The 12738-nt window shown below is 40.4% G+C and overlaps 1 protein-coding gene across 6 annotated transcripts in view; it reads right to left on the bottom strand.

The window, feature by feature from the left end:
- LOC139267124 (kinase D-interacting substrate of 220 kDa-like) overlaps positions 1-12738 on the bottom strand; it is a 225306-nt gene that overhangs the window by 109094 nt on the left and 103474 nt on the right. For all 6 annotated transcript variants that reach the window (XM_070884962.1, XM_070884957.1, XM_070884960.1 and 3 more), the window contains 3 exons: positions 12236-12400; positions 5896-6075; positions 2674-2839 (listed from right to left, as the gene is read on the bottom strand). In XM_070884962.1, the coding sequence (XP_070741063.1) occupies positions 2674-2839; positions 5896-6075; positions 12236-12400 (511 nt within the window). The remainder of the gene's footprint in view (positions 1-2673; positions 2840-5895; positions 6076-12235; positions 12401-12738) is intronic.

Raw genomic sequence — 12738 nt, 5'->3', positions numbered from 1 at the left:
CCCAAAAATAAGAATGACTTAACTATGATTGAATGTAAAGATCTTCCTTAAGAGGCAATCGATCAAAATAAACATCTTCTTCGGAAGGTAAATTGAACTTAATAAAGGTGCCAGTGCACAAATGCACGACACCAAAAAAACCCACTCTGTTCTTGCTGTGAAGATTGCAAGCTTTCATAAGAATATAAGAACATAAGAAATAGGAGCAGGAGTAGGCCACCTGGCCCCTCGAGCCTGCTCCGCCATTTAATAAGATCATGGCTGATCTGATCATGGACTCAGCTTCATTTCCCTGCTCGCTCTCCATAACCCTATATTCCCTTATCACTCAAAAATCTGTCTATCTCCACCTTAAATATATTCAATGACCCAGCCTCCACAGCTCTCTGGGGGCAGAGAATTCCATTGATTTACAACCCTCAGGAGAAATTCCTCCCCATCTCAGTTTTAAAGGCGGCCCCTTATTCTGAGATTATATCCCCTAGTTCCCCTATGAGTGGAAAAATCTTCTCTGCATCCACCTTGTCGAACCCTCTCATTATCTTATATGTTTCGATAAGATCACCTCTCATTCTTCTGAACTCCAATGAGTATAGGCCCAATCTATCTTCATAAGTCAACCCCCTCATCTCCGGAATCAACCTAGGGAACCTTCTCTGAATAGCTTCCAATGCAAGAATATCCTCCCTTAAATACAGAGACCAAAACTGCATGCAATACTCTAGGTGTGGCCTCACCAATACCTGGACAATTGTAGCAGGATTTTTATATTCTATCCCCCTTACAATAAAGGCCAACATTCCATTCGCCTTCCTGATTACTTGCTGACCTGCATACTAACTTTTTGTGTTTCATGCACAAGGACCCCCCCCCCCGGTCCCTCTGTACTACAGCACTTTGCAATTTTTCTCCATTTAAATTGTAATTTGCTTTTCTATTTTTTCTGTCAAAGTGGATAACCTCACATTTTCCCACATTATACTCCATCTGCCAAATGTTTGTCCACTCACTTGTCCTGTCTATATCCCTTTGCAGATTTTTTGTATCCTTCTCACAATTTGCTTTCCCACCCATCTTTCACAAATCTATTCTCCAGAGGATTCATTCCTCACAAGGAAGCACAAAGTGTTATATCAAATTTGCCTATGGGAAATTTGGTACCTCACTGGATAGCACAACATCCCCACAGTATTAAAGCACCAGCAGTGCACGACCAAAGTAATTTCACAAATATAAATAACTTTCCTATCCTGCCAGAATAATCGTTTGAGTCTCTTGCAGGTGGATAAATGTGCCCAGTGAATCTGACACATAGCTACTCAAGAACTACACTCTCCTTTGTACACTCCAAGAGGTACAGGGCTATTGTTGTATTCAGTGGGGCATCTGCAAATAAATTCTTCAGTGATCACTGTGACTCTGAAGCTTCTACTATAGAAAGTGCTGAAGAGAATTGGCTTAAACTCTTGTAAATTGAATCCATGTTTCAAGCCCACATTGACGACCTCCACCAACATTCTCAGTTCATTTAGATCATCTGCAGCACAGCTGATAGCTGAGCATCATACAGTCCGAAGACTCCTAATATCTATATTCTTGTCCGGGAAAGATTTTTAAGCAATCACAAGAAATTGGAGCTTCCTCAGTGCAAGTTCAAAAGACTTCCAGTTTCTAGAAAAACTCTCTCTCTCTGGTTATACAACATTATGCAGCATGTATGCGCTCCCGTTAGCTCAGTGGGATTAATGCCACAAGTACCTGAGTAATACACGCCCTGGAGGTCTCAGATTCAATCCCTATTAGGAAGGAAAAAATGACCAGGGTCCTCAATCCAGTTATCCCTGCTAGAAGCACATGTGCAAATATTGGACAAGAGCAGCACTGTGATATCCTGCCAACCCATGGTGAAATAGCTTGCTGACACACCCTCAAAAGCAAGGTCTGGGCACCCTTCCAGCACAGGACCGTTTCTTGCATCCTGCACTAACAACTGGGGGCGGGTCGGGGTGGAAAAGAGGCGAGAGGTGCAGGACCACAACCAAAAGCAGAGTGAAGTGCGGCAGGGGGAAGTTGGCCTCTTGCCTGATTTGAACACCAACATTTGAACTGCAGAGGCCCAGTTATAACCATTTAGGAAACCCAGGGCAGCATAGTGGTAGCAGAGACCCAACAGAATGGTCTCTTGTTAGTTTTTCTCCTCATTGTACATGGGCACCAAGTGTTCCCCAGAGCAGTGTAGAGAAAAGTAACGTCGCTATGGTAGGAGGGTGAAGCAAGAAAACAGAAAAAAAGTCTCCCTTAACTGGTGCTTTTGAAACAGATTGGTGCCATCAGCAACTATAAGGTCATTTTGAGCTGGTGAATCTTTAGGAACTTCTATCTAATTGTTTTTTCAGATTTGGACTGAAAACCCATTTCAATTTGAAAATAGATCAGTGAACACTGCCAAACATCTAAGAAATGACAGGAAATTTAACAATTTTGAGCTCTAAAAAACAGACTTAGAACTTAAATTTCCTTGGTCCAGTGATTTTCCCTCAACTGGATAATTAATGGCAGGTGGAGAGTAAATGAGCAAAAGAGGTGTGCAAGTATTTTGAAAAAGTTAAGAAAAATTCAAGACTGAGAAAGAATAGAAAGCATTATTAAATGGCTTTTAAAATTGACCGTTACCTTACGGGCAAGGCTCTGGAAGTCTGTTCTGGTAGTTCTGGTGGGTTTACAAAAATCAATTTAAGCAGCAACTCCAGATAGCTAATTTGCCGAGCAAGCTTAGCACTCAGTACCCAGGCCCAATTCCAATTTTCTCCCTCTTGTCGACCACCAAAGTAAATAATTGCTTTGGAAATTAAAAATAAAAAGTAAGTTAGTGTACTTCAACATGACGAACCGAGTTAGAATTAAGAAGATAACCTGCAACGTAGGGTGATCTTTGCCCTTATAAAAGGAAGATTATACAAACAACACTGAATGGAGTAATCAGACATTCACTGAGAAAAATTACACATAGGAACAAATATAGGAACAGGAGTAGACCATTTAGCCTCTTGAGCCTGCTCCACTATTGAGATCGTGGCTGATCTGTGACCATACTCCATATACCCTTTTAAACCATAACCTTTTAACACATTTGGTGGTCATTCTGCCAAAATGTCACCATATGATCCTTCCTGCTCTCAGGCAGCATACGAGGGTAAACACCATCTGGAATGTCAGTTCATTCTTCCCCAAGGCATTTCTGAGAAATACATTAATTGTTTGGATTCCAAACAAGATTACCACTTGGGAGCATTGTGTGCAGAGGAGGTTAATAACGAGGATGCTTACAGGGTAAGTCATCTTTCTTTTTCCTACAAATTGCTTCCTCCAAATAGCTGGATACTGACCAAAGGGCACATAGGATGAGAGAGAGAGAGAGAGAGAGAGAGAGAGAGAGAGAGAGAGAGAGAGAGAGAAACCAGTTGCAAGATAAGATTTGGGAAATGAAATTTCTTTCATAGATGTTAAGTCTATTGGTTTAGTGAATATATGTAGCTGCTTGAATTATTTATATATTTAACAGACTCCTTTTTCAAGAAGCAGTCATGGAACAGGTGGATTTACCATTTACTAAAACTAAGACAAAACATATTATTTTGTCCTTGTACAAGATCTTGGTCAAGCCTCAGTTAGAATATGGTGTCCAGTTTTGGTGGTCTCACATAATGGCCGATATTGAGGCTTTGGAAAGCCAAATTCCCCAGTTTAAAGCATCTTAGTTATCAAGATAGGCTAAAAGAGCTGGGACTCTACACTTTTAAGAAGCATAAACTATGGGGTAATCTGATCAAGGTTTATAAGATGAAGAAATAGACTGTGTCTGAGTTGACAGTTTGTTCCAATTTAATAGGTTAGGAAGTACCCAAGGTCACAATCTTAAGTTGTACAAGGACAGATCTAGCTTAGACAAAAGCAAAATATTGTGGATGCTAGAATCAAAACAGAAAATGCTGGAAATCTCAACGGGTCAGGCAGCATCTATGGAGAAAAATCAGAGTTAACGTTTCAGATTGATGGCCCTTCGTCACAACTGGAGAGTGTTCAGAAAGAACGGATTCTTAACAAGCGCTGAAAGGAAAGGTCTGTGATAGGTTGGAAGACAGGAAAGATTTGGAGAGACAAAAGGGATGATGGCCCAAATTCAAATGGCAATGTCAAGAGTTAGAAAAACATTTGTCAAGATAGGGTGTGAATGGCAGATAACACCAGCTGCCATTAGAGACGAGAAGAAAAAAAGAAACAGGCTCTGGGGTGGGGGGGGGTCATCATCCCTTTTATTGTTCGTATGCTTGTAAGTGTCAGCTTCACTCAGTGGTGAAGTGGCACTCTCAACTCAGCCAGAAGGCTGTGGGGTTCATGTCTTACTGTGAATTTGAGCACACAATCTAGTCTAACACTTCAGTGAAGTGTTAGGGAATGCTGCACTGTTAGAGGAGCTGTCTTTCAGATGAGATGTTAAACAGAGACCCAGGCCACAGTGCATCCGCTCCCGTTCAAAGTGGTGCAGGCAGCATGCAAAATTCGTGCTGCCTGCTCATTATGTTTGCAGCGCTGATCTTAGCGCGAAACACACTGCTGATTGGTTTAGCGCTGAACAGGGGAGCAAATATCGGGTGCGGTCTGCTGGCCAATAAAATTTGGCCTAGGCTCTCTGTACTTCCACTGTGCAAGAAATAAATTATGAACTTTTAAACTCTTGTGTACAGATCCAATCTTTGTTTTCTAAGTATGTGTGCCATCAGTACCATGTGATTTTCTTCTGTGTAAATGATTTTACTTGTAAATGAGTATTAGTTTTAGGCTGAACGTAATGTGTGACATTATGGTATTTACAGCGTTTTGGAGTAGACAAGAGCATGCTGAGCATCCCACCACCTTGTCTCCAGTGGTTTACAGCGTAATTAAAATATAAGTTAGTCCTGTGGCATGCCAGCCTTTTAACGGGATGCACAAAGACACAGGTTTTGTCCAAACAAGCCTTTTTGCTGTGAACTGTTTATAAAAAAAAGAGGGAAGAAAAGCTCAAATCACATAATTATGTTGAGAAACTAACCAGTTTTGGTACAAACCTGCATAAATCCTGATAAGTGTAGCAATATTAGAACAGACTTATCAGTAAGATTTTTTTTAAACTTACTTCTGTAATTTCCTTGCTCTTGGGGGACTTACTTGTTTCAAGTGTTATAACATGTGTTAATATTTGTACTCAAATTCTCATATTTAATATTGTTTATGTTGTAGGATACCATAGTTTCATCTGATATTATTAACCAAGTCATATATCACATGGCTTAAATGTCCTCAACTCAAATTAAATATTTCAGCCTCATCACCACCGCCTCCCCCACCCCACCCCAGAGTACTTGTATCCTTGGTACCAATGAAAGAGGTCTACTTCATTCACAACTCCTCTGGATACTAGGTCAACTCCACAGCAATATTCCCTTAATTGTTTTGGGGGTGCGCGGCCACTTTAAGGAGCTGCGAAGCCCATTCAAAATATCACGCATGCATGCTTTTTCCCATTTAAAAGCCGGTGAGCCGTCTGCGTGGGAACTCCAGAGTGCTGCGCAGTGGCTTAAAGGGAACATTGCTCCACAGCACTTCCTTTTGTAATGCACGAGACCAAAGGAAGAAGCAGCAGCAGATGAAGCGCAGTATCAGCAATGGAGGAGTTTTTGGGGAGGGAAGAGGAAAATTAATTGGAGAAAATAAAGCTGAAAAAGAAAAATGTAAAACACGTTGCTCCTTCCATTTCAAGCCCCATCAATTGCCTTGTTCATCAAGGTGTTAAAATTGGTATCTGATCACCAATAGACAACAGATATATGTTTTTATACAATAAGTTACACATACCAAAGATGATGTAAATAAGTGCCAGTAAACTCAGTCCAACTGCTATACCAAGCTTCAGATCAACTGCGAAACCAAGAAGTACTCCTGTTCCTCCACAAATCAAGAGTGTAATGAATACCACCAGCCAAGAGAACTGGAAGAGGGGTTCCACCTGCTGACCAGCAAATGTCTTCATTTCATCTAAGAGTAAGAATGAATTATTAGTTGGCTCTACAGAAAGTGAGTTCAAGTAAATTATACATTATATTAAATTTTGATTCCAGGAGGAGTCTTCTCTATCCACATACAATTTTATGCCTAATTTCAGGCAGCTAAGGTTGAAAACAAACTGATTAAAAGAAAAATCTATATCCAAGAAAGGATCACATATTTGTGATCCTCCTTCTCGCGCCAAATATACTTAAAGCAAATATTAAACATCAACATTCCCCGTATTTTAATTTTCTAGCTGCCTATCAGCATGTGGGCCAAATGTTCTTGTGCTTGCTTTTGAAGCATGTGCCTCTGGAATTAATCACTTGCTGGTTTGAAGTCATGGCAGCTGCTACTTTCAATTCAGTCAGTCCAGGACACTTCCAGTAACTGACATCACCAAAGTAGACCAGCATGGAGGGAAACCCTATTCTGGGCATTTCCACAAAGACAGGGCAGTATTTTTTTTAATAAGTCAAACAAATTTTAGGTTAGTTTATTTTTATTTTCTTCTATAAAAAGGGGAGAGTACTTTCAATAGGTAGCACCTCCCTCAGGTCCTTCTTCCGACTATAAATGACTCATTTGCAAAAGTAAACCGACTAGATAAATTGAATATTCTGTACTGATGGGATTAAATCTGTGAATAGATGGTCAAAATGAAAACTTTTACTGTCAATGTCTGATTAGTTCACTGAGGCAATGTCAAATATGATTCAAATGGCTTACAAAATTGTGCCATTTCGAGCAGATCATATCTGCAAGAGTGACCTACAGAGTGAAGAGGTCCTGTACCATCTCCTTTGTTGAAGTAAAATATTTCACTGTTTGTTCAAAGGAAAATATCTCCCATCATTGCAAAACTTAAGGGATGAGAAAATACTATTCAGCTCACCAAACCGGTTCTTTCTAAACCACGTACTCCACCCAATCTATTTAATCTCCTAAGGATATTTAAAGTTTATTTCCTTATCTCACCCGTTCCAGTTATCTTCCTTGGGGTGACATTACCAAAACCCCAGCAACAAAGTAACAATCACATCCAACACAGTATTCAATCAACTCTGTATACATTGTTCTGCAATCCCCAATGTTGTCCAAAACAACTCATTCAGCTTTTTTAAAAAAAAAAGTGATGTCAATATAGCAGCATTTGCTGGAAGTCTAATCCATACTGCTCTGTACTGAAGAAAAACAATTTATAAATCTTCCTTCAGGAATTGTGTTTTTGGATTGGAAAATTGGAAATGTCAATGCATTATTTAAGATGGGACGGAGAAACCAGGGGCCCAAGTTTCAGATGTCCTCCCAGAAGGGCGCGTTCCGCCCATTTTTTAGAATAAAAAGAAGTACCTAAAACTTACCTTGCGATTCTCCGAGTCCAACAGGCCTGTTTCACAGTCAACGCAGCACAGCACAAGCAGCTGGGGGCGGAGCTACAGCCATGGGCCAAAAAGAGTGCCGGCAGCTGTGCGCATGCGCAGGAGCTCCTGGCCCCCAGATTCTGTGTGCGTGTGCTGCAAAGCACGCAGCCCCTAGCCCTGGCCGAATGGGCTCCTGGAGCAGCCAGAGTGCCGATTTGCAGCCCTGGCCGGCTCCCAGTGCTCATGAAAGGGTAGGTGAGGTAGCAACCTTTTATGTTTTATTTATTGATTTATTTATCATTTATTATTGATGATGGTTCTTTATTTTTTTTTTAAAAAGTGAAATATTTAATGCTTTGGAAAATCCTCTAACTTCCCTTTCACCCCACATCTCTGCATACCTGCGCCTTATTTCTAAAGTCTCTGCAAGGTTTTTCCAGAGCGTACAAAAGTGGACACTTACTCTGTTCTAAGTTAGTTTGGAGTAACTTTTCGCTGCCTAAACTTGCAAAACAGGCGTAAGTGACTGGTAACGCCCCCTTTTGAAAAAAAAACCTACTAAAACGAAACTATACTAATTCACTTAAACTGGAACAAACTAAATGCCGACAATTGCGATTTCTAAGATACTCCATACTAAACTAGTTGCTCCAAAAAAATAGGAGCAACTCGAGCCGAAACTTGGGCCCCAGGTAACTACAAACCCATCAATTTACCATTAGAATCATAGAATGGTTACAGCACGGAAGGTGGCCATTCGGCACGTTGAGCTCATGCCGGCTCTCTGCAAGAGTGCTTCAGCTAGTCCCACTCCCCCGTCCTTTCCCCGTAGCCCTGCACATTTTTTTCTTTCAGGTGCTTATCCAACCCCATTTTGAAAGATAAAATTGAATCTACCACCACCATTCTTTCAGGTGGTGCATTCCAGGACCTAATCATTCTCTGTGAAAAAAGCTTTTTCTTATGTTGCCTTTTACCAATCACCTTAAATCTGTGTCCTCTGGTTCTCAATGGGAGCAGTTTTTCTCTATCTACTCTGTCTAGACCTCTCATGATTTTGAACATCTCTATCAAATCTCCTCTCAATCTTCTGTGCTCTCTAAGGAGAATAACACCAGCTTCTCCAGTCTATCAACAACGTAACTGAAGTCCCTCATTCCTGGAATCATTCGCATGACACTTTTATGCACCTTCTCTAAGATTTTCACATTCTTCCTAAAGTGTGGTGCCCAGAATTGGACACAATACTTCAGATGGGGTTGAACAAGTGTTTTATACAGTTTCATTATAATTTCCACACTTTTGTACTCTATACCGCTCCCATACAGGATCCCATAAGCCGTTTTAACAGCTTTCTTAACCTGCCCTGCCACCTTCAACGATTTATGCACACATGCCCCCAGGTCTATCTTTTCGTGCACCCCCTTTAGGCTTGTACCATTTAGTTTATATGTCCTCTCATCATTCTTTCTCCCAAAATGCATCACTACACACTTTTCCGCTTTAAACTTCATCTGCCACATGTTCGCCCATTTCACCAGCCTGTCTACTGCTTCCTAAAGTCTATCACTCTCCTCCTCACTGTTCACTATACTTTCAAGTTTTGTCTCATTTGCAAATTTTGAAATTGTACTTTGTACATACACCCACTTCCAAGTCATTAATATACATCAAGAAAAGCAGTGGCCCTAGTATCAACCCTTGGGGTTGTATACCTTCCTCCAGTCCGAAAAACAACCGTTCACCACTACTCTCTGTTTCCAGTCACTTAGCCAATTTCTTATCCATGCTACCGCTGTCACTTTTATTTCATGGGCTTCACCTTTGCTGGCACGCCTATTACATTGCGACTTTGTTGAACACCATTTGGAAATCCATGTACACTACGTCAACCATATTAATTCACACCTATCCAAGTGACTGTTAATTTTGTCTCTGATTACTGTTTCTAAAAGCTTCCCCACTACTGTGGTTAAACTGATTGGCCTGTACTTGCTGGGTTTAGCTTTACACCCTTTTTTGAACAATGGTGTAACACTTGCAATTCTCCAGTCCTCTGGCTCTATTCCAATTTCTATGGAGGATTGGAATATTATGGCCAGTACCTCTGCAATTTCCGCCCTCAATTCGCTCAGCATCCTAGGATGCATCCCATCTGCTCCTGGTGATTTATCTACTTTATGTATAGCCAACTTTAATCAATTTTTATCCTATCAAGTGTCTCCCCTACCTCCTCCTTCACTATGACTATGGCAGCATCCTCTTCCTTGGTGAAGACAGATGCAAAGTACTCATTTAGTACCTCAGCCATACCCTCTGCCTCCATGCATAGGTCTCCTTTTTGTTCCCTAAACCCACCCCTTTTCTTACTATCCTTTTACTATTTATATGCCTATAGAAGACTTTTGGATTTCCTTTTATGTTGGCTGCCATTCTATTCTCATACCCTCTTTGCTCTTATTTTCTTTTTTATATTATACACACATACACATATATATCAGATGTATTTACAACCTGACATCTGTCATACGTGATATTTTTCTGCTTCATCATAATTCCCAACTGTTTTGTCATCCAGGGAGCCCTGACTTTAGATGCCCTGCCATTCCCCCCAGTGGGAATGTACCTCAACTGCACCTGAATTATTTCCTCTTTAATGGCAGCCCATTGTTCCATTACAGTTTAGCCTGCCAATCTTTGATTCCAGTTTACCCAAGCCAGATCCGTTCTCATCTCACTGAAATTGACCTTCCCCCAGTTAAACATTTTTATTCTAGATTGCTCCCTGTCCTTTTCCATAGGTAATCCAAACCCTATGATCACTATTCCCTAAATGTTCATCTACCTCATTTCCCAGAACCAGATCCAGCAATGCCTTCTCCCTTGTCAGACCGAAAACATACTGCTCAAGAAAGTTCTCCTGAACACACTTCAGAAATTCTTCCCCTTCTCTGCCCTTAACACTATTACAATCCCAGTCTATATTAGGATAGTTGAAGTCCCCCATTATTACTACTCTATAGATCTCGCATCTCTCTGTAATGTTGAATCTTCTGAGAAGTTCACTCGCATGGCGGATAGGGGAATGCCTCAGGAGGTTGTCCATATGGACTTCCAGAAGGCAATTGTTAAGAGAATATCACCAGAGAATATTACCAAATATCAAAGTACAGGGAATTGGTTTGATAATTGGTTGGGAGATAGCAGAGAGAGTAGGGGATAAAGGGAATGTACTCTGATTGGTAGAATGTGACAAGTGCTGTTCCCCAGGGATTTGCACTGGGGCATCAGCTTTTCACCGTATTTATTAAAGGGAGAGAGTTGGTTAGCCAAGTTTGCAGATGACACAAAGCTAGGAGGCACAGTAAGTTGTGTAGATGGGGGCATTAGGTTACAAAGACACACAAACAGACCAAATGAGTAGGCAAAATTATGGCAGGTGGAGTTCAATTTGGTGAAGTGTGAGATCATCTACTTTGGATCAGAGAGACACAAATCAGAATAATGGTGAGAGAATAGGGGCCGTGGAAGGGCAGAGGTTATTAGATGCCCAGAGACACAAACCACTAAAAACTAATACACATTAGGTACAAAAAGTAATCAAACAGGTTAATGGAATGTTGACCTTTATCTCAAGAGGGTTGGAATTCAAAATTGAGTAAGTGATGTTTCAATTATACAGATCCTTAATCAGACCCATCTGGAATACACAGTTCAGTTTTGGGCACCGAATGTCAGGAAAGTTATATTGGCCTTGGAAGGGGTACAGTGCAGATTCAACAGAATGATACCAGGGCTTAAAAGGTTAAATTGTGAGGACAGGTTGCATAAACTTGGCTTGTATTCCCTTGAGTTTAGACAGTTGGGGTCTTCAAAATGATAAAGGAATTTGATAGTGTAGATACAGAGAAACTATTTCCACTGGAATTGGGGGGGGTGGGGGGGGGGGGGGAGAGGGGAAGGCGCCGTGGAAAGAGATCCAGAACAAGGGGGCATAATCTTAAAATCAAATCTAGGCCATTTCGAAACATTTCTTCACAAGGGTAGTGAAATTCTGAAACTTTCTTCCCCTAAAGGCTGTGGATATTGGGTCAATTGAAATTTTCAAGATAGAGACTGATAGATTTATGTTAGGTAAGGGTATCAAGGGATATGGAGGAACAGTACGGAAATGGAGTCATCATCTAAGCGAATGGCAGAACAGGCAAAAAGAGCTGAATGACCTACTCCTGTTTCTAAATTCCTATGTTCAGGCCTGCTTATTTTCATGCCTTTTTATGATCCTCCCCAAAGTTTCCTTCTGTATGCATTCTATTTTAGCAGAATGGGAGCTTTGTTTTTAATATTTTAATAAATTGCTTGAAAATGAAAAATAATCGAAAAGGAAATGGAGGTTCCTGTGTAGTTGTAGGTACTCTGTATAATCTAACTTAGACAAACTGTTTCCAGACTTAAATTATCTTGCACAATATTTGTAGTTGACCATGCTGGAGGAAGATGTTAAAATTGAGAATATTTTTGAGCCAGGCATATGCGGAATAATAGCACAAGAATAACTCAAGTGCTATTCACATCCACACATTTAAAAAACAGTAGAGGGAAGATTACCCAACCAACATGTAGACTCTAGGACATGAATATCTAAAAAGGGTTATTGTCTCAATGATTTTATCAAATGGATGACAGAAAGTCCAATTTATATGTGGAAGTTGAATAAATAAGACCCCACACATCACTGAACAATATACATCAATTCTGTAAATGTGCAATCACAAATGTTTTACCTTCAAGCTTTTTCAGGAGAAATGATTTTCCGCTTCCCCACTGTGCATAAAGTCCGACGCAAATAGGTGGCTGCATAGTTGGCTCACTCAAGATATCTGCCAGTGCACTGCTATACAGGTCATAACCAAGCATATCGCCATCCGTCTCCGAAGGTGAGAGATGTCCTGTAATTTTATTTATTTTTAAAAAAGGGATCATTGTTATACTACAACACATATCATATATATTGGTTTCACCATACCCATTTGAAAAAAACAAATTTATACCAAGTAGCAAAGAAAAATAAGAACAATAAAGAATATCAGTCAGTCTGCTGACATTTAACTATAAGAGAGGAAGGCGCGAGTTATGAAAGATAACAAACAGAAAAAGGAATGGAAGAAAAATAAAAGCTGGGTTAAGAAAGAGATCACAACAGAGGATGGCACAGATTATTAGCCACTTGAACCTATTCAAATGGTGTGCATTTTATTTTTTGATCCCAATATAAACTTATCTACTT

Source organism: Pristiophorus japonicus, chromosome 7 (assembly GCF_044704955.1).
Source record: "Pristiophorus japonicus isolate sPriJap1 chromosome 7, sPriJap1.hap1, whole genome shotgun sequence".
Lineage (NCBI taxonomy): Eukaryota > Metazoa > Chordata > Chondrichthyes > Pristiophoridae > Pristiophorus > Pristiophorus japonicus.
This window is presented reverse-complemented; position numbering and strand designations above follow the sequence as displayed.